The 23,146-nt window shown below is 44.6% G+C and overlaps 1 protein-coding gene across 1 annotated transcript in view; it reads left to right on the top strand.

The window, feature by feature from the left end:
* LOC144681151 (dynein axonemal heavy chain 8-like) overlaps positions 1-23,146 on the top strand; it is a 1,659,468-nt gene that overhangs the window by 1,286,676 nt on the left and 349,646 nt on the right. Inside the window, exons 44-46 of the mRNA XM_078542878.1 lie at positions 12,225-12,412; positions 14,094-14,180; positions 15,122-15,229. Coding sequence (XP_078399004.1) covers positions 12,225-12,412; positions 14,094-14,180; positions 15,122-15,229 — 383 coding nt within the window. The remainder of the gene's footprint in view (positions 1-12,224; positions 12,413-14,093; positions 14,181-15,121; positions 15,230-23,146) is intronic.

Raw genomic sequence — 23,146 nt, 5'->3', positions numbered from 1 at the left:
CACACTTGATGCAACAAAAGATACTTTGATGTCAAGGGCAGCCACACTCACTTCACTTCTTGAGTTCAGCTCCTTTAGGAACATAGGACTCAGAAGCAGGAGTAGGCCATTTGATCCTTCAAGCCTACTCCACCATTCAATAAGATCATAGCTAATTTGCTTATGATCTCAATTCCACTTTCCTGTCTGTCCCCAATAACCCTTGACTCATTTATCTATCAAAAATTTGTCTAACTCTGTTTTGAATAAATTCCATGACCCAGCCTTCACTGCTTTCTGGGGAAGAGAATTCAACATACTAACGACCCTCTGAGAGTAAAGATTTTGCCTCATCTCCATCTTGAAAGAGAGACCACTTATTTTTAAACTATGTGCCCCACTTCTAGTCTCGTTCACAAGTAGAAATATCCTCCTGGTATCCACCCTGTGAAATCCCCTGAGGATCTTATATGTTTCAATAAAATCACCTCTCATTCTTCTATGTCCATGGGTGGAATTTTCCGTGCACATTGGTGTCAGGCGTTATGACGGGCGTGAGCAGCCAATATGCCAGGAAGGCCAAAAATCGGTTTCACGCCATTGTGAAATCAGTTTGCGACCATCAATGGCATACTGTCACTGCCGGACATCGGGAACTTCATTTTAATACATCTGCAGATCATTATAAGCCCTGATCACCGAAATCATCCCCCCCATGTCAAATTTACCACCCATTCCGGCGGGAAAACATGCTGATGCAGGACATATCTTGACGAGTGTGATGCGCAGAAGTCAGAACTTATCGTCAGGGCCCTGCTCACATCGTTGACATCCGAGGAGCGGAAGATGCTGAGCACTACAGTGACGGGACCCTGTAGGACCACATGCATTGCAAGGTGGGTGGATTCTCATGGACATGGCTCTGCCGCAAAGCAACTCATGGAAGGTGGAAGGCCACCATTGAGGGTCTGCTTTGGGACATTAGTGTTTTGGCCATGGTCTGCTATGGATCATTGTTGAGGGTGTGAGTGGAAGGTCTAGGTTTGACTGGAAGAGGAAGGTGTAACGGGAGGGGTGAGGTTATGAGGAGAGGGATGATGATGTTGGGGGTGGTGAGGTACCTTGCTGGGAGTCGGAGCGGAGCTGACCTGCGGTGGGCAGTCGGGAGCTAAGGAGTGCCAGGGATTGCAGAGCGGCCTACCTTGCTGGGGGTCAGAGAGGAGCTGAGGAGTGCACTGTTTCATTGTTTCAGCTGCTGGGAAGCGGCAGTCAGGGAAAAAGAAAAAAAAGCAACTGTGACGTCACAGGAAGCTAGTGGGCAGAATTTTACACTCAGTGTGCGGGAATGCGCTCAACACGCCCAAGTGTAAAATGATGAACGATGATTTTGGGCGTGCGTTTTGATGTCAGCTCGCACTCACGTGATATTTCGTTTGGCAGGCGGGCCGGCATTGGCTGCACGCCCGCCGATAAGTGAAAGACTCATTAAGGCCATTAACAAGCTAATTAAATTCCAATTTATGCTGCCCATCCAACCTTATGGTTGGCAGGCAGGCGAAAAGGCCAAGCGGCCTTTACATTTTTTAGGAAACCTCATCCAGGAGCGGGATGAGGTTTCCTAAAGCAAATAAAATTTAAATAAAAACTTTATTTTGGAATTATGAGATGGGACATGTTTTTTAAAATTTTTACTGTCTTTATTAATTGTTTTTAAAAAGCGCTTCAGTCTCCCTGAGGCAGCTCCGTGCCTCAGGGAGATTGGGGTGCTCTTTCACGGGCATGCGTGAACTGTGAGCCAGACCCGCTCTCCCTCTTCCTCATACCTGCACAGGTAGTGCCGAGCGCTGCCGCTCACGATCCATGTAGGGCGGGCCTTAATTGGCGCGGACGCATGAAATCGTAGTGTGGAGCCGATCATGGGTGGCGGTCGGGTCCTGCTGAGCCCTCTCGACGAGGGAAAAATTTTGGCCAGTAAGTTGATTGGCCGGTAAGTACTTAGTCTAAGGGACAGTGTGTGAGAAACCAGCTTAGGACAGGCAAATTAAGGAAGATCTATAAATAAAAAGAACTAAAACTTTAAAATAACAAATCAAAATTTGAAAACTTTAAAAATAATATCAAGCAATACAGATAAAAAGAACAATAAAATAAAGTAACTTAAACAAACATCTAAAACACATACCTTGTATTTAAGAAGTATATAATCTTTAGTTGTCAGTGGTACCAGCATTCAATAAACACAGTAAATTGTAGCACACATAGGAAGAAATTAATTAAAGTATATTAAATGAATAACATAAATTAGAATGGCGGGACAGATGTTATGTTGCAGCTGTGTGATGTGGGAGCTTTTGGACGCCAAGACGATCCATAACAAACACGTCTGCAGGAATTGTAAGCAGCTTGAGGAATTCTGGATCAGGATTAATAATCTGGAAGCTGAAATGCAGATACTGAGCGACATAAGGAAGGGGGAAAAAGTACCTGGATACTTCGTTCCAGAAGACAGTCACATCTCTTAGAACAGGGACATCTATTTTGGTCAGCAGTGAGGGACAGGAGGATGTGACTGTCAGTGAGGCAGGTAGTGGGACCGAGCAGAAAGTAAGGGAGGAGCCTCAGGCTTTGCAATTGTCAAACAGCCTGTGTGGATGAAAGTGAAGTCTGCAAGGTGGATGAGCTGACTGGCCATTGCACTGTTGTACAGGAAGCCATTCAAGCTGGGGGAGCAAAAAGGAATGTAGTGGTAGTAGGGGATAGTATAGTGAGGGTGATTGACACTGTTCTCTGCAGCAAAGAGCAAGAGCCCAGACAGCTATGTTGCCTGCTCAGTGCCAGTGTTCAGGGCATCTGCTCAGGGCTGGATAGGAACATGCAGTGGGAGGGGGAGGATCCAGTTGGCATGGTCCATGTAGGTACCAATGACATAGGTAGAATTAGGAAAGAGGTTCTGCAAAGTCAGTATGAAGAGCTAAGTACCAAATTAAGAAGCAGAAACTCAAAGGTTATAATCTCTGGATTATTACCTGAGCCACGTGCAAATTGGCATAGGACAAATAAGATTAGAGAGACAAATGCGTGGCTCAAAGACTGGTGTGGGAGAAGTGGGTTCCGGTTTGTGGGGCACTGGCATCAGTACTGGGGAAAGTGGGGGCTGTACCGTTGGGATGGTTTACACCTGAACTGTGCTGGGACGAGCGTCCTTGCAAATAACATAACTAGGGAAGTAGAGAGGGTTTTAAACTAAACAAGAGGGGTGAGGCATCAAGCTTGGCTAGAGGTAGCAATTCAAAATGTAGTCAAGACAGGAGAGCAAAATAGTAATATGAGAGAATGGCAGGAAGGGACAGAGAGAAAAAAACCTAAGAATACATCAGCAGTCAAGACTTGATGTTACAAAGGTAACAGTAAGACAAAACTGAAGGCTCTCTATCTGAATGCATGTAGCATTCATAACAAAGTAAATGAATTGATGGCCCACATTGAAGTAAATAAATATGATCTGATAGCAATTACAGAGACGTGGCTGCAGGACGACAAAGACTGGGTCCTTAATATTGAAGGGTATCTGACATTCAAGAAGAATAGGAAGCTAGGTAAAGGTGGTAGGGTAGCACTGTTAATCAAAGAGGCATTGGTGCAATAGTTAGAGATGACCTTGGTTCAGGAAATCAGGGTGTAGAATCAGTTTGGGTAGAGATGAGGAATAGTAGGGGATAAAAGTCATTAATGGGAGTGGTCTACAGGCCCCTGAACAGTAGTGGCCAGATAGGGCAAAGTATTCAAGAGAAAATATTGTGTGCGTGTGATAAAGGGATGGCAATACTCATGGGTGATTTTAATCTACACATAAACTGGAAAAATCAGATTAGCAGCAGTGGCCTAGATGAAGAGTTCTTAGAATGCTTTCAAGATAGTTTCTTAGAGCAACATGTTTTGGAACCAACCAGAGACCAGGTCATATTAGGCATTGTATTGTGTAACATGATAGGATTAATTAATAACCTCAGAGTAAAGGCACCCCTAGGGCAGAATTTTACGACAGCGGGATTTTACGTTCCCGCTGTCGTCAATGGGGTTTATAACGGCGCGCCGCATTTTACGGCCCCGTCCCTGCCGAAACGGGGGTGTACAATTCTGCCCCTCAATAGCAGCAGCCACAATATGATTGAATTTTACACCCAGTTTGAAAGGGAGAAGAGTTGGTCTAAGACTAATACCTTAAACTTAAATAAGGGCAATTATGTGGGGACAAAAGCTGAGCTAGCTAAAGTGAACTGGGAAACTAGGCTAGAGGATAGATCAATAGAGAAGCAGTGCCAGACATTTAAGGGGATATTTCAGAGTGTTCAGAATAAGTACATTCCTACTATTAAAAAAAATTCTAAGGGGAGGACTACATCTGTGGTTAACTAGAGATGTTAAGGAAAAAGTATACAACTCTGCAAAGATGAGTGGCAGAATATAAAGAATTGGACAGAATATAAAGAATGACAGAGAAATGACTAAAAGGTTAATCCGGAGAAAGAAATTAAAGTATGAGAGGAAGCTAGCTAGAAATGTAAAAACGGATAACAAGAGTTTCTACAGTTAGTTAAAAAGGAAAAGAGTAAGTAAAGTGAGTGTTGGTCCTCTAGAGAGTGACAGTGGGGAGTTAATAGCACATAATAAGGAAATGGCGGAAGAAATTAACAAATATTTTGCTTCTATGTTCACTATAAAGGATACAAAAAACATTCCAGTAATTGCAAATCAGTAGGTGAATGGGAGAAAGGAACTTGGTGAAATTGAAATCACTAGGGAAACGGTACTGAGAAAGGCTCTGCCACACATACACTTCTCCCTCTAGATTCACTCATGGGCTGACTGCCTGTGGCTGAACTACATTTTGTGGGGGTTGGGGGGGAATGCAGCGGGAGGACTTGGGAAGCCTGAAAATAAAGCCGAAAGGCACCATTACGCATTATTCAGTGAAAGGGAATATATTTTCAGATAATAAAGTGACAAAATGTGTTCACCCATACAACCACTTGTGATCAGAATTTCTTAACTCTTCTAGACCAACCACTTCTTCTAGGTGCTGCCCTGAAATCCACAGGAAGGGCGGAGACAGTCTGTGTAATGGTTGGCCCTGTTGCCTCTGATGAGCATTGGTCCTCTGAAGAGTAAGGCCTTGGGGGCCCTGGCTCGCTTTGCCTGTCCTCCTGTCGGCCAGCTGCTCCCTCTGCAGTGACAGAAGATGAGGCTGAGGGGGGTCACAGGCAAAGGGGACTCAGAGGGAGAGGACAGCCTCTAAGATTCCTGAGTGGGTGACCCAGGGGTGTCCAGCTGCCGCTCCTCCTCCCTTCGGGTGCCTGACGGCCCCTGCCTGACTCCTTGAGGGGAAGGAGCACGGGAGGGATTTTGAGGTGCCCCATTTCCCTCTTGCGTTGCCACTGCAGGAAATTGCCCATGGCTACCACGATGCAGTTCTGCGCGCATCTCCGCTTCTGTTGGACTGGGGCCTCCATGGTGTCCACCATCTTCCCATGGAGACCTCCATGCGCACACATGTGGGCACCACTTCATTAGAGAGCACACAGGTGCACTCCTGCGACTCATGTGCCACTCTGCTGAGGGCTTCCAACAGCTCTGCATGATGTTCCCCCTGCTGACTCTCCACGATGAGTTGGAAGGCTGAACCCTGAGGTTCGTCATCTGACTTGGACCTCACAGATGCTTCTTCCCCCAGCAGTCCTCCGAGTGCCGGGGAGCTCGGCTGAACCTGCCTTCTTCTGTTGCGGCAATGCAATGACCATCAGGTTGTGAACCTGAACCTGCTCTAGATCTAGGTCCCACTAAGTTGTGTGTCTCTGCGCTGGTGGAGGGTGTGAATAAGTGCTGTGTCAGGTCTTCCAGGCTGCTCATTCCCAGCTCTTCACTGGAGGTGGTGTTCTCTTGGCTGAAGGTGAGGACCCGGATGGAGCTGAGGGACTGGCTGCCTGACGATGCCAGTCGCTTGGCAGAGCTCCCTGTGAACCAAAGTAGAGATAATTAGTGCATGACAGCAGAGTCAAAAACAGGAGAGAGAGAGCACTCGCAGTTGCGTTGAGGGAGGGATGATGTGGTGCAGGATCCTCACATGGGCGTTTGCCGCTGACTTCACCGTCGCCGCAGGCACGATCCATGTCTTCATCAGTCAGCATGATGGCATGCTCCTCAAAGTGAGTGAGGGCCCTAATGTGGACCATTCCATCCCCTATTCTGTGACCTCTCTTTGCTGCTGTGAACCAGCTCCTCCGGAATGAAAACAGATGGAGAGCAGGACACATGGCACTGCACGGAATGTTTGTGTGGTGAGCGGAGACATGGAAGGGATGAGGACATAAGCTCGAGAGGGTATGAGCTTGATGGAGATGTGAGGGTGTGTTTGTGAGTCCGTGGTGTTGTCCCTTGAGGTGTGAGATCCCTGTGGACGTGTGAAGGGTCTTGTGAGTGTGTGAGTTGAGAGTGATGAGAGGAGTGACTTACTCAGGTAGAACGGATGAGACCATTCACCCTCTTTCTGCACTGGGTAATCATCCTCTTTTGCTGGGTTTTGGCACGGACCACCACTGCCACCTCCTCCCATGCAATATTGTTGACCTTGCTCCTTGCTTGCTGGTCTTCGCCCAGAATGGGGGTAGAGGACATCGCGGCAAGACTTCACTGTGTCCAGTAGGCGCTTGAGGAAGACATTGCTAAATCTGAGGGCAGCATGTTTCCTCCCTTTGGCAGCCATCAGTTTGCAGCAGCTTCCTATCCCTTGAAGAGTGCTAGCTCTTTACAGGGGCGGCTTTTAAATACGGCACCCGATTTACTAAAGACCTTATATGAGGCCTGAGCAGGCGAATGAGAGGACGACCCGCCAGCAACCCGGCGTGTTTCCTGGGAATGCATGATTAATGAGGCAAGATTGGGACGATACAGCATGAAAAGCGCCATTGCGGCCAGCAGATGAAATGTCCTTTTTGTTGCCCACTACCGAACTTAGCGCAAATCTGGAACAATTCTGCCCCATGTTTCGACCAAGGCTGTAATATTTCACTTGTTGCTTTTAGATGCTGCACTCGAATGATTTAATTAGCTGCACTGCCTCTGCTGTTGCTTATAAGCGCACCAGAGTAGGACAGGGCTGTTGCTGCTTCAATATTCTTTCCCTTGCTGTGAAAGTCTGGCTTCACCTGTCTATTCACTTTATCATGGCCAGAATTTTACACGCTGGTATGGGCACGCAGACAACCTGGAAGAGCATTAAATCTCGCGAGAAGATATCGGGCACGCATCCCGATGCCATTGCACACTCATGCGATATTTCAGTCGGCAGGTGTGTGCAGAACTCAGAAGCATGGCCGCTGACAATTAATCAGCCACTTAAAGCAATTGAAAGTGCAATTGAATTCAACTTTACGTTGCCTGTGTAATTTTGCGCTTGTCATACCAACAACACGGGTGGTGGCCAACTCACTTATTCGCTTTTCTCACCCAAGAGTGGGATAAAAGGGAAGTGGAGTGTTGCCTATGTGAGCTGCTAGGAGTTTAAGTGAGAGTTTGCTGCTGCTTGTTTATTGAAATTTCAGACTTTTTCCAGTGGTTTCTTCTGAAGTTTTTGCTTTGCCAACTTTGTTTTGAGAACTCTTTTATTTTGCTGACTCTCTTGGAGCATTTCTGCCGAATGTTGCCTTCAGTGTGCGGGACAGTGCTATCTGCATTTCAGCAGGTGGGAATTGTGTACTCTGCTGGAGGGACCTCCTCTGAGGAGGAAGAGAGGTGCAGAAGGGAGAGGAGGCCAGGTGTCCGCAGGCAGCATCACAGGCACAGACCTGTGGGACAAGAGGCGCTGGCACAGGGGGTACAGGGCCATCAGGGACAGAAAGGTGGATCGATTACAGAAGATGCCACTATTCTGCTGCCAGAGCGTACGGGCAATAATCCAGCTACCTCAGCGTGTTGGAGGTCCAGTGCTGCAGGAGGTTCCGCCTCTTTAGGGACACCATGACATAAATATGCCAGATGATTGGTCCAGAGATCACCTCTAACTGTGTGGGTGGACATCCAATGCCAGTAGCTCTGAAGGCCACAGTAGCCCTCAATTTATTTGCTTCCAGATCTTTCTAGGAGTAAGTGGGAGATCTATATGGAGTGTCCAAATCAGTCGTCCACAGTTGTGTCAGGCTCGTCACTGATGCGCTGCTCAGATGGGTCCTCGCATTCATTCATTACCGGACGGACCAAGCCAGCCAGGCTTTGCAGCTATTGCTGGGATCCCCCACATTCAGGGTGCCATAGACTGCACTCATGTGGCCATCAAGGCATCGGTGGGTCAGTCGGGTGCCTTCGTGAATAAAAAGGGGTACCACTCCATGAATGTGCAGATAGTATTCAACCAAAAGACCCAGATTCTGCAAGCCTGTGCAAGGTACCCTGGCAGCTCCCATGATGCATACGTCCTCCCAGGTGCCAAGGCTGTTCATGGCTCCAGCTTGGCTGAATGTTTGGCTGCTGGGTGACAAAGGATATACCTTGAAAAGGTGGCTCATTCTTAATTCAAGCCCCTCGGTTGGTCGTAAAGAGGTTAATTTAAAAGGGATCATTTCCCCCGTGGATCTCTTTTCCCAGTCCAAATGTAATTTTCTTTAGAAGGAGCCAATTTAACCAGGCTTTCTTGAGTCAAAGAGAGAGTAAGTTTATTAGTCACTAAAAACCTGAGAAAAATAATAAAATCACAGCACACAAACACACGGATCAGAATGAGAAGTTAGGAATCCAAATAAAAGTTTAAAATATATACGGATCAGTCTTTGGCTTGTCCATGAGGCATAGATGGTGAAACATTGCGGCTTAGTTGTAGGAGACAGAGGGTGATGACAGAAGGATGCTTTAGTGACTGGAAGCCCATGTCCAAGTGGCGTACCACAGGGATCTGTGCTGGGTTCCCTATTATTCGTCATTTATATAAATGACATAGATGACTATGTAGGGGGTAGGATTAGTAAGTTTGCGGATGACACAAAGATTGGCCAGGTGGTTAACAGTGAGGTTGAGTGTCTTGGGCTACAGGAAGATATAGATGGGATGGTCAAATGGGCAGATAAGTGGCAGATGGAATTTAACCCTGAAAAGTGAGAGGTGATACACTTTGGAAGCAGTAATTTGACAAGGAAGTATTCAATGAACGGCATGACACTAAGAAGTTCTGAGGAACAAAGGGACACTTGCCTTTATCAGTCGAGGCATAGATTACAAAAGTAGGGAGGTCATGTTGGAGTTGTATAGAACCTTGGTGAGGCCACAGCTGGAGTACTGTGTGCAGTTCTGGTCGCCACATTATAGGAAGGATGTGATTGCACTGGAGGGGGTGCAGAGGAGATTCACCAGGATGGTGCCTAGGATGAATCATTTAACAGTTCTGAAGAGAGGTTGGATAGGCTTGGGTTGTTTTTGTTGTAGCAGAGAAGACTGAGGGGCGACCTGATTGAGGCGTACAAGATTATGAGGGGCATGGAGAGGGTGGAGAGGGAGCAGCTGTTCCCCTTAGTTGAGGGTCAGTCACGAGGGGTCATAAGTTCAAGCTGAGGGGCAGGAGGTTGAGGGGGGATGTAAGGAAAAACGTTTTTACCCAGAGGGTGGTGACGGTCTGGAATGCGCTGCCTGGGAGGGTGGTGGAGGCGGGTTGCCTCACATCCTTTAAAAAGTACCTGGATGAGCACTTGGCACATCATAACATTCAAGGCTATGGGCTAAGTGCTGGTAAATGGGATTAGGTAGGTAGGACAGGTGTTTCTCACGTGTCAGTGCAGACTCGATGGGCCGAAAGGCCTCTACGCACTCTGTGATTCTTAGTTTCTGTTAAGTTGGGTGATTAAGGCCATCAAAAACCTTATTGCCCACGAATTTACATTGTCCATGCGATTTCACCCTTGTCGCATGGGCAAAAGGGGCAGGCGGACAGCCTGTTTTTAATGAAACCTCATCCAAGGGCAGGATGAAATATAACTAAAAAAAGATATCTGGGGACAGTTTTTTTTTTTAGTTCTGCTGTCAGGTACTTGATTGTGTTGCATAGTAACAGCTTGGTGCATTTTTTTTCTTGTCATTTTATCTGTACAGGTCTGCAGCTCCCTGAGTCAGCTCCGCAGCAGTTGCCTACCTTCAGGGAGCATGCTATAAGCGCCCATCCACACCCTCACTTTTGTTGTTTCACGCTGGCTGGCCATTAATTGGATTCCACTCTCCTCGGGAAGCAGTGGGTTCAAGCGTCTGTCATGTTTGCACACCTGACCCTTATATGCACCCAGGGCTTCCAGTCAGATCTCCCAGCCTTAGCAGGTACAGATATATGTGCCTTCTGTTCCTCTGAATCTTACAGCCCTGGGCGCCACGAAGAACAGCCACCCTTCAAGACTTCTCCACCAGTACCATGCCAAATTGGTACTCGCCCTTCCCAAGTGCAGAAGATTATTAAACATTTATCGGCACTGAATCCAGGTGCGACACACCACATCGTGCCTGCTGACCTGGGCTCTCACCTCTGCCCAGGCCTTCTTCATTTGTTGGGTTGGCCTCCTCTTGCCAATCCATGTTATAGATCAAATGAAACTTTCCTAAATTCCCCAGATTCTGGAACAGTCTCATCAGATTGGAAGGTGACTCCTTTATTCAAGAAAGGGAGACAGAAAGCAGGAAGCTACAGGTTAAATAGCTTGTTGTAGGGAAATTGCTGGAATCTATTATTAAGGAGGTTATAGAGGGGCACTTCGAAAATCTCAATTCAATCAAGGAGAGTCAACATGGTTCTGTGAAAGGAAAATCATGCTTGACTAATTTATTGGCGCTCCTCGAGGAAGTAACAAACAACTTGGATAAAGTAGAACCTGTGAATGTGCTGTACTTAGATTTCCAGAAGGCATTTGACAACATGCCACATCAAAGGTTACTACACAAAATAAGAGCTCATGTAACATATTAGCATGGATGGACAATTGGTTAGCTAACAAGAAACCCAGAGCTGGCATAAATGGGTCATTTTCAGGTTGGCAAGATGTAACAAGTGGAATGACACAGAGATCAATGCTGGGCCTCAACTATTTACAATTTATATAAATGATTTGGAAGAAGGGACCGAATTTATAGTTGTTAAATTTGCTGATGATACAAAGATAGGAAGGAAAGTAAGTTGTGAAGGAGCCTGCAATAGGTTAAATGAGTAGCCAAAAATTTGAATATAAAAATTATTGAATATAATGTGGGAAAATGTGAACTTTTTCACTTTGGCAGGAAATATAGAAAAGCGGCATGTTATTTAAATGGAGACAAATTGCAGAACTCTGAGGTACTGAGAGATCTGGGTGTCCTAATACAAACATCAGGAAAATTTAGTATTCAGGTACAGAAAGTGATTAGGAAAGCAAATGGAATGTTATCATTTATTGCAAGGGGAGTGGAATATAAAAGTAGGGATATTTTGCCACAGTTGTACAGGGCTTTGGTGAGACCACATCTAGAGTCTGTACTTGTGTACAGTTTTGGTCTCCTTATATAAGAAAGGATATAAATGCATTAGAAGCAGTTCAGAGAAGGTTCACTTGATTGATACCTGGGATGAAGAAGTTATCTTATGAGAAAAGGTTGGACAGGCTGTTTAGAGTTTAGAAGATTGAGAGGTGATCTTATTGAAAGATATAAGATCCTGAGTGGACTTGACAGGGTGGATGCTGAAAGGATGTTTTCCCTTGTGGGAGGGACTGGAAATAGGGGTTTTCCATTTAAGATGAAGATGAGAATTTTGTTTTCTCTCAGAGGATTGTGAATCTTTGGAACTCTCTTCTTCAGAGAGGCAATGGAGACGAGTATATTTTTAAGGCAGAGATAGATAGATTCTTAAAGGTTATCTGAGGTAAGTGGAATGTGGAGTTGACCTTATTGAATGGTGGAGCAGGATCGAGGGGCCAAATGGTCTACTCGTCTATTAATTCATATGCTCGCAAGAAAGAAAATACACTGGAACTCACTTCCTGCTGCTCAAAAGCAATCTAGTACTCAAAGGATTTAAATCTGATCATTTAAAAATATTGAAAACAGCTAAATTCAAGTGACATGAGCAGATGGAATGTCAACTTATAATTTAAAGGCTAATGCTGAAGATTAAATAGTTTTTAAGTTTTATTAATTAAGTTTATTTATTTATTTTGGTTTGTGTTGCTTGATACTTTTACATGTTTTGCTAGGTTTGGCACAGTCTGGTTCTTGGGGTTGCTTTGATGAATTTAATCGTATTGAGCTGCCTGTATTATCTGTAGCAGCGCAACAGATATATATTGTTCTTGTGGCAAGGAAAGAAAGAAAACAAAATTTTATCTTTACCGATGGAGATAATGTATCACTTAACCCAGAGTTTGGCATTTTTATCACAATGGTAAGTAAATGAAAAGTAAGTTGAAATGCAGAAGTAGAATACAGCTTACATAGAATGTAGAGCACAAAAACATTTTGCCCAACTGGTTGTGCCAATGTTTATGCTCCACACGAGCCTCCTCCCTCCTGTCTCCATCTAACCTTATCAGCTTCAGTTAACCTTCCAAACCCACCTTCCAAACCCACGACCATTACCATTTAGAAGCCCAAGGGCAGCAGAAAGATGGGAACACCACCACCTGGAAGTTCCCCTTGAAGCCACTCACCATCCTGACTTGGAAATATATCGCCGTTCCTTCTCTGTTGCTGGGTCAAAGTCCTGGAACTCCCTTCCTAACAGCACTGTGGATGTACCTACACCACATGGACTGCAGCGGTTCAAGAAGGCAGCTCACCACCAAATTCTCAAGGGCAATCAGGGATGGGCAATAAATGCTGACCTAGCCAGCAACACCCACATCCCATGAATGAGTTTTTAAAAATCCTACAGTGTGGAGTACCAGTGGACAGGCACTTTCTCTGTTCTGCACTGCCTAACAACTTAAAATCCCTCCAGGTACAGGAGAATTAACAGTGACAAATACACTGCCACATATGTACTATTTCTGTTGGGGTTGTGATAGGAGGGATAGTATTAAATAGCATTACTGTAACAAAAGACACAAAGTAGTTCTCAACAGCAATAGAGCAAAAAATTAAATCACTCAATTCACCTGAGAAATATTTTACAAAGAATCTGCTATGCCAGGGACCCAGCAATAACTTCCCTGCACTCTTTTGAAATCGTGCCATGAGATCTTTATGCTCCAATAAGAACAAAAATCCCTTCCATTATCCTCAGCCTCAAATCCAGGAATAGTCATGCAGCTACAGTGGAACTAAATTATTTTGAGTAGAATTTTGTATTTACCACCCTGGCTGCAAAGCATTAATTTGGATGGAGGGAACTGGAATAGAGCCCATCAAAATTTCCTTCCGTTAAAGAAAGTGTCATGATAATAGTTGATTGCGCTGGTGGGAATCCACTATTAGATACCAAACGGTATCCTGTACAAGAGAGGGGGGTCACCTGACCTGGGAGTTGAAGGGCGTATGTTGGATAAAAATAAAAAATACTGGAAAAACTCAGGAGGTCTGACAGCGTCTGTGGAGAGAAAGACAGAGTTAACGTTTTGAGTCCGTATCACTCTTCTTCAGAGCTTTTTGAGTCATATGGACTCAAAATGTTAACTCTATCTTTCTCTCCACAAATGCTGTCAGACCTGCTGAGTTTTTCCAGTATTTTTTGTTTTTGTTTCAGATTTCCAGCATCCGCAGTATTTTGCCTTTAGCATATGTTAGAGCCTGTCTTGATAGAATTTAGTTACTGCAGATATGTGTTTATATTAGGAAAATGTGTTATCAATAAAGTTAGCTCAGCTACAATCCCTGTGTGCATCATTGAAACAAAAAGTAAAACAGAAAGGAAATAAGGTGGGCCCCATTACAGCTATGTAAAGCTCCCTGCCCAACTTTCCTCTCTATGTTTCAACTTAGATAATACTTTAAGAGCAGCCAGTAGAGGTTTTTTTTACTCTGATGCACACTCAAATTATCAATGCATTAATTTAGGAATGTTATTTTAAACAAGTCTCTTCAGTTATCTTTCAACCCAATGCCTTTCTCCTCTTTCCTTCTTGCAGAATCCTGGGTATGCAGGGCGACAAGAACTACCAGAAAATCTAAAAATCCAATTTAGGACAGTGGCCATGATGGTGCCAGATAGACAGGTGAGAATTCAAACTCTGAGGATAATCCAAAAGAAGAACTCAATCTTGGTGAAGTTTTAATTCAAGCTCCTTGAGCCATTTGTTAGCTGTGGCTCAATTAGTAGCACTCTCACTTCTGAGTCAGAAGGTTGTGGGTCCACTTCCCACTTCAGCGATTGGATTTTGTGGTCCTGATATGGGGCTGGCATGTTCGGCACGCAAAAAAATGGTGGGCAGGACCTGGATCTGGAATTGCCACCACTATTTCCGATGCCAGGGAAAGGGGATGGCTCAGGATCCGACACGCACAACGAGGGACATCAGGCACGCCATTGAAAGGGCTGTTGAAGTAGTCATTCTACAGTTTTCAGAGAGTTTTGTATGCTTCAGAAAGCTATGTAAAACATAGCTCAGTGCACTCGAGGATATAAAGGGAGACCCTTCAGAACTATAAGGAAAGTTCTGAAAAAGTGTGCATGGAAGGAAACTTTTAAAGTACTTCAACCAGAAAAGCCTCAAGGAAGATTCTGGATTTGCACCAGGGAGAGGGAAGGAAGCAGGCACGTCCTACGTGAAAAATCAGGGCTTGGGCAAAAATCTGCCACCAATGCAGCATCAATCCATTCAGCCAGGCTTGAAAAATCTGTACCCCAAGCAAGGAAGTATCCTACTGGATATGGGTTTCCAAGTAAGCATCCAAAGCAAGCTTCTGCTTGGCAATAAAAGTATCTATATTAACTCAGAAAATTACAGTACTCAAACTTAACATCAGATTCAGATGCAGAGACCTTGGTTATAGAACCTATGTATGTAACTCTGCATGTGTGCACTACTAATCCAACAGGTGTTCAGTACTACAGGTCTGTTTGTTTATTTGTTTATATCTAAATTTATCTGTATACTTTTATTCCATTTGAGTATAAAACACAGTTACTTTGTGAAATTCATTTTAACTGTTTCAGATCATTATAAGGGTCAAGCTTGCCAGTGTTGGATTTTTGGATAACGTATCATTGTCTCAGAAATTCTTTGTACTTTACAAGCTCTGTGAAGAGCAACTTACTAAGCAGGTATGTATAGACCTAGATTAAATGTGAAACATATTTCATTTTTTACTGAAATATTTAGAATTTCAATGTTACATCTAATAAACCCTAGAGTCCATATTGAAAATCCTAACTATTTTTCAGCCAAATTTATCTTTAAAATCTCCTTTTAGTAAATTTTCCTCATACTGAAAGCGATAGAATTTGAAGAGAAAAGTAGATGTCAGCACGGACATGTTGCAATTCTTCTGAGCATCTTTGGAATGAAAATCAAACCTGATTTTTTTTATGCATACCTTTTATGACACAACCACAGAAACATTCAATTCAGCATGCAAGTAATCTTTACAGAAACAATTTCAGTATCATAACTTTATGGGTTGAGTGCCTTCATATTTTATGATTTTGTTGTTGTTATTGAAAGTCCCTCATGTAATCTCAAGGTGGTCTCAAAGAACCAAATCTCTTACACTATTGACATTTCGTAGGGGGTGTTTACAGTAACTCTAAATAATAGAATTTACTGCTAGGTAATTACAAGCATAAGATAAAGAATTTGCAACCTGCCTTTAAATGAGCCAGAGAGCTTGAATGATTTGCTGACAATTCAACTTGCTCAGCTAACTCTGCAACTTCATCAAGCAAAAGAAAATATTTCAAATTATAATAATGCGAACATCAATAGAGTTTCACGTGGTTAACACTTTTGACATTGATATCTTTGACAAGTTTAGGGCAAGAATGTTAAAGCACTTCCTGTTGGGCAGGGCGCTGGGTGGGCCTTAATTGGCCCGCTGACTCAAAATGGCGGCGGGCCCCGTTTCGGTGGTGGGGGTCAGCTGTCTGCCGCCGCTGAGCCGGTGAAGCCCGCACGCCATCCGAGGGCAAAATTCTGCCCAAGGTCAGAAAAGATATAGCAATTCACAATATCTATATTATACTCGAACATTCAGGGTAAGTTTGAGGTACATATGAATTAACAGGCTCCACACTGCACAATAATTGACAGATGCGACCAAAACAGATTCCATGGATTTCTCAACAGCCCATCAAACGTTAGTCCCACTGTGAATCAACCAACCTCACTGAATCTCCAACTCTCTCAAAATGTTTCCAATCTCCAGCTTCAAGGGCCTCACCTTGGAATTCTCTTCAAAAGTCGCTCCAACTTGGATGGCTTCAACAATGGCCTCACAGGGTTTCAATCTCGCCTACTGACATTACATTCCCCTGGATGTCCGAGTACACTCAAACACCAATTCACAAGCATAATTTCAGCTCTTAGCACGTAGAACACTACTGCTCCAAAGGGGTACCATTGTCCCAACACAGCAGCATAGGGTGACCAATCTTTGGCCGCCTTCTTGGATCTTCAAGTCTTCTCTTGAGCCCTCTTTGACTACCAGGGCTTCTCCTGAGCCCACTTCAATTGAAGTCTGCTCCCCGCAGCCCTTCCTCTAAGTGAATCACAGAATCACAGTGCAGAAGAAGCGCTTCAGCCCATCGAGTCTGCACCAACACGTGAGAAACACCTGACCTACCTACCTAATCCCATTTACCAGCACTTGGCACATAGCCTTGAATGTTGTGATGTGCCAAGCGCTCATCCAGGTACTTTTTAAAGGATGTGACGCAACCTGCCTCCACCATCCTTCCAGACAGTGCATTCCAGACCGTCATCACCCTCTGGGTAAAAAAGTTTTTCCTCACATCCCCCCTAAACCTCTAGCCCCTCACCTTGAACTTAGGCCCCTTGTGGCTGACCCTTCAACTAAGGGGAACAGCTGCTCCCTATCCACCCTGACTATGCCCCTCGTAATCTTGTACACCTCAATCAGGTCACCCCTCAGTCTTCTCTGCTACAACAACAACAACCCAAGTCTATCCAGCCTCTCTTCAGAACTTAAATGTTTCTTCCCAGGCAACATCCTGTTGAATCTCCTCTGCACCCCCTCCAGTACAGTCACATCCTTCCTATAATGTGGTGACCAGAACTGCACACAGTACTCCAGCTGTGGCCTCACTAAGGTTCAATACAACTCCAACATGACCTCCCTACTTTTGTAATCTGTGCCTCGATTGATAAAAGCGAATGTCCCATTTGCCTTTTTCAACACCCCACTAACATGCCCCTCCGCCTTCAGAGATCTATGGACACACCGCCAAGGTCCCTTTGTTCCTCAGAACTTCCTAGTGTCATGTCGTTCATTGCATACTTCCTTGTCAAATTACTCCTTCCAAAGTGTATCACCTCACACTTTTCAGGGTTAAATTCCATCTGCCACTTATCTGCCCATTTGACCATCCCATCTATATCTTCCTGTAGCCCAAGACACTCAACCTCACTGTTAACCACCTGGCCAATCTTTGTGTCATCCGCAAACTTACTAATCCTACCCCCTACATAGTCATCTATGTCGTTTATATAAATGATGAATAATAGGGAACCCAGTACAGATCCCTGTGGTACGCCACTGGACACGGGCTTCCAGTCACTAAAGCATCCTTCTGTCATCACCCTCTGCCTCCTACAACTAAACCAATTTTGAATCCACCTTATCAAATTACCCTGTATCCCATGTGCATTTGCCTTCTTTATAAGTCTGCCATGTGGGACCTTGTCAAAGGCTTTGCTGAAATCCATATAAACTGCGTCAACTGCACTACCCTCATCTACACACCTGGTCACCTCCTCAAAAAATTCAATCAAATTTGTTAGGCATGACCTCCCTCTGACAAAGCTATGTTGACTATCCCTGATCAAACCTTGCCTCCCCAAGTGGAGATAGATATTCTCCTTCAGAACTTTCTCCAATAGGTTTCCCTACAACTGACTTGAGACTCACTGGCCTGTAGTTCCCTGGCTTATCTCTATAACCCTTCTGAAATAGCGGAACCACATTAGCTGTTCTCCAGTCCTCTGGCACCTACACGTGGCCAGAGAGGAATTAAAAATTGGGTCAGAGCTCCTGCAATCTCCTCCCTTGCCTCCTTCAGCAGTCTGGGACACAAATCATCTGGACCTGGAGATTTGTCCACTTTTAAGCTTGCCAACACCTCCAATACCAAGACCTTGTCACTCCCTATATCAATTTGCTTAAGAACCTTGCAGTCTGTCTCCCCAAGTTTGATACCATTGTCCTCATTGTCTTGGGTGAAGACGGATGTGAAGTATTCATTCAACACTCTAGCGATGTCCTCTAGCTCCACCCATAGATTGCCCTCTTGGTCCCTTATGGGCTCTACTCTTTCCCTGGTTATCCTCTTCCAATTGATATACTTATAGAATATCTTGGCATTTTCCCTACTTTTACCTGCTAAAAGCCTCTCTTTTCCTTCTCGCCTTACCCTGAATATTTCTGGTCATCCATGGGTCTCTGGTCTTGTTACGCCTTCCTATCATTCGATGCCCCTTCCAAGATATCATCCGTCCTTACTGCAGTAACTGACTCCTTAACTAATAATACAACGCCTCCTCCTCTTTTACCCCCTCCCCTCTCTCTTGCCTGAAGATTCTATATCCCAGAATGTTGAGCTGCCAATCCTGCCCTTCTCTCAACCACGTCTCAGTGATGGCTACTATATCACAATTCCACATGTCAATCCTCACCCTTAACTCATCCGTTTTACGTGTAATATTCCTGGCATTAAAGTAGAGGCCATCCAGCCTTGCCTTACTCCCTTGAAACTTAATGCAGCTGTACTCCCTCTGACTTGATTATTTCACTGTATTCTGATGTGTCCCTATTTTGCTAACATTCTGTGTCCCCTCCCTCTGCCAAATTAGTTTAAACTCCTCCCAATAGCACTAGCAAACCTGCCAGCAAGGATGTTAGTCCCACTCTGGTTCAGATGTAGACCATCCCACTTGTACAGGTTCCACCTTCCCCAGAAACTTTTCCAGTGATCCAGGAATCTAAAACCCTCCCCCCTGCACCAACTCTTAAGCCACGTATTCATCTGCGCTTTTCTCCTATTTCTGAGCTCACTAGCACGTGGCACTGGGAGTAATCTAGCAATTACAACTCGAGAGGTTTTGCTTTTTAGTCTACTGCCTAACTCCCTGAATTCTTGATACAAGACCTCATCCCTCTTTCTACCTATGTCATTGGTACCAACATGTAGCATGACCCCTGACTTATCACCCTCCCCCTTCAGGATGCAACGCAGCTGTTCAGTGGCATCCCGAACCCTGGCACCAGGGAAGCAACATACCATCCTGGAGTCACTTTGAAGGCCACAGCAGCACCTATCTGTTCCCCTGACTATAGAATCCCCTATTACTATTGCTCTTCCTCCCTTCCTCCCCTCCTTTACAGACAGGCTGCTTGTGGTGCCAGAAGCTTGGCTCTGTCCGCACTCCCTGGAGGAACCAGCGCCGTCATCAGCCTCCAAAATGGAATACCGATTTGCGAGCGGGACCCCAGGGGACTCCTGAACTACCTGCCTGTTTCTCTTGGACTGCCTGGTGGTTACCCATTCCCTTCCTTCCTCAAGTCCCTTCATCTTCGGTGTGACCACCTCTCTAAATGCGATATCCACGATGCACATTTGGAGTCTGTTTCTCGGCTCATCTCTTTTCCTTAACTTGATTGGGGCTGCTCCCGGCCTGCGCAAATGCAGAATGTCTGATGACTGTCAGGACTTGGAGTTCCCAGTCTCTGTTCCCGTTGACAGGCAAGTATGGTTTTCATAACACCTTAAACAGTTAAAGAGTGACCTAATTGGTTAAAAGGTTTGATAGGGTAAATATTTCCCCTGGTGGGGAAGTCAGAACAAAGGGGAAATATCTTCAAAATTAGAGGTAGGTCCTTCAGATAGATTGTCAGGGAGCACTTCCTCAGAAGACACTGAAAATCTGGAACTCTCTTTGCCAAAAAACTGTTGTGGGGCTAGATCAATTTAAAAATTATAAACTGATTAATAAATTTTTCTGTGGCAATGGTATTAAGGGGTATGGAGGAGTAAGGGGTGGGAGGATGGAGTTAAGCCATGACCTAATTGAATGGTGGAACAGGCTCAAGGGACTGAATAGCATATTCCCATTCCTATGTTCCTGGGATTTTCCTTTGAGGAGAGATTGAAGAGACCAGGCCTGTATTCTCTGGAGTTTAGAAGAATGACACGTCACCTCATTGAAACTTACAAATTCTTAAAGGGTAGATGTCGAAAGGACATGGTTTCCCCTGGCTGGGGAATCTAGAACCAGGGGACACAGTCTCAGAATAAGGGGAAGGCCATTTAAGGCTGAGATGAGGAGGAATTTTCTTTGTTCAGAGGGTAGTTAATCTTTCGAATTCTCTATTCCAGATTGCTGTGGAAGGTTAGTCATTGAGTACATTCAAGACAGAAATTGATAGATTTCTAGATACTAACTTTTTAAAATTCATTCATGGGATGTGGGCATCACTGACGAGGTCAGCATTTATTGACCATCCCTAATTGTCCTTAAGATGATGGTGAGCTGCCTTCTTGAACTGCTACAGTCCATGTGGTGCAGGGACACCCACAGCGCTGTTAAGGAGGGAGTTCCAGGATTTTGACCCAGCGACAGTGAAGGAACAGCAATAAATTTCCAAATCAGGATGGTGTGTGGTTTGGAGGGGAACTTCCAGGTGGTGGTGGTGGTGCTCCCATGCATCTGCTGCCCTTGTGACTAATGACATCAAGAAATATGAGGATAGCATGGGAAAATGGTGTCGAGGTAAATTATCAGCCATGATCTAGTTGAATGGGTGAGCAAGCTCGAGGGGCTGAATGCTCCTATGTTCCTATCTTCCTATGGTTTCTGTCCTTAAGCCAATTTTTTATTGAGGATGACATTAACTCTCCTATTCCGGGAGCAACACTTGTGTTAAGCCTCCTTTTATGCAATACTTTGTCCATTGATTTCTTAAAATTGATATACACAACATCCCTTCACCAAACTCTTTGTTAATTGATCAAAAAATTAAGTTAGCTGAGTCAAGTACAATTTGCCATTTACTAATCAGAGCTGGCTCTCCTTAATTAACTCAAATCTCTCCAGGTGCTCGTTGATATTACCGCTAAATGTATTGAACTGGTACTTGAAACATCTCTTCCTGAAAGATAACCTATTGTTCCATCTTTGCCTCCATTTTACCTGGGCTAGAAATCCTCTCAACCCATTGAGTTAGCCCTCTTCTAATTCAGATGTTTACTTTAGATTTTTCCTTGCTCTCGGAATCACAGAATCATTACAGCACAAGAGGAGGCCTTTTGACCTGTTGTGTCTATGCTAGCTTTCCGTAGGAGCAATTTACCTAGTGCCACCCCTGCCCCCACTACCTTCTCCCATAGGAGTTCCTTCCTTTTCAGATAAGAACCCAATTCCCTCTTGAACACCTTGATGGTATCTGTCTCCACCACACTCTCAGGTTGCACATTCCAGATGCTAACCACTCACTGCATGAAAATGATTTTTCTTATGTCACCATTGCTTTTATGCCAGTTACCTTAAATCTGTGCCCTCTTGATCTTGGTGAATGCTAGTACAAACTTTCCGCAATTCTGAAAAACATCCATTAATCACTGCTCTCTTTCCTGTCACTCAGTCAATTTCATATCCATGTTAATTGCAACTGTCCCTTTTATTTCATTAACTTTTACTTTGTTCCCTAGTCTGTTGTGCAGAACTTTATCAACTGCCTTTTGAAAGTCCATGTGCACTATATCAACTGTGTTACCCTCATCAACCCTCTCTGTTACCACATCAAATCTCCAGCAAGTTATTAAACACAATTTGCCTTCAACAAATCTGTGCTGGCTTTCCATAATTAACCCACATTTGTCCAAGTGACACTAAATTTTGTCCTGAATAATCGCCTCCAGAAGCTTCTCCTTCGCTGAAGTTAAACTGGTCGGTCTGTGATTGCTCAGTTTATCTTTAAACCCTCTATTATTAAACTTATCTGTATGAGATAACAAACGTGTCTTCAAACTCCTGGTCTCAATGTCAAGAAGACGTTTTCTGCTCTGGGCTACACCAGCTATACTTAAAGACCTAAATTCTGTCTCTGCCTTTCCTATTTTCTGTGACATCCATCTTGAGTCAGTCTACTACCCTACCCCCACTACATGTACTGAAATGATTGAATGACTTGACTCTCATGCTGAGCCTGTTCCTGGGTGGACTGGTTTTTCAGCTTTGGCATGTTCCTGGCCACAGATCACATATACATGTATGTCTAATCATGCACAACTCCTTTAAAGTCTCACAGCAGAGCCTGGCCTCCAGTGGGCTCAATGGGCCATGTGGTCTATTCTCATAGACTTATAGAAGTTTACAGCACAGAAGGAGACCATTTGACCCATCGTGTCTGCGCCAGTCAACAAAGATCTGTCTACACTAATACCATTTTCCAGCACTTGGCCTATAGCCCTGGAGGCTATGGCAACGCAAGTGAATATCAGAATATTTCTTAAATGTTACGAGAGTTTCTGACTCAACCACCCTTTCAGGCAGTGGCTTCCAGACTCCCACCACCCTCTGGGTGAAAAGAATTTCTTCTCAGCTCCCCTCTTAGCTCTCTACCTCTTACCTTAAATCTATACCCACTGGTTATTAACCCCTCTACTAATGGAAAAAGTGCCTTCCTATCCACCCTATCTATGCTCCTCATAATCTCATACACCTCTATCAGGTCACCTCTCAACCTTCGCTGCTCTAAGGAAAACAACCCCAGCCTATCCAATCTTTCCTCATAGCTCAGACCCTCCAGCCCAGGCAGCATCCTGGTAAATCTCCTCTGAACCCTCTCCAGTGCAATCACATCCTCCCTGTAATGTGGTGACCAGAACTGCACACAATACTCCAGTTGTGGCCTAAGCAGCGTTTTATACAGTTCCAGCATAAAACTCCCTGCTCGTGTATTCTATGCCTCGGCTAATAAAGGCAAGTATCCCATATGCCTTCTTAAC

This window comes from Cetorhinus maximus, chromosome 5 (genome assembly GCF_964194155.1).
Source record: "Cetorhinus maximus chromosome 5, sCetMax3.hap1.1, whole genome shotgun sequence".
Taxonomy (NCBI): domain Eukaryota; kingdom Metazoa; phylum Chordata; class Chondrichthyes; order Lamniformes; family Cetorhinidae; genus Cetorhinus; species Cetorhinus maximus.
Note: the sequence above shows the minus strand (reverse complement) of the source record. Positions and strands in the feature narration are given on the sequence as shown.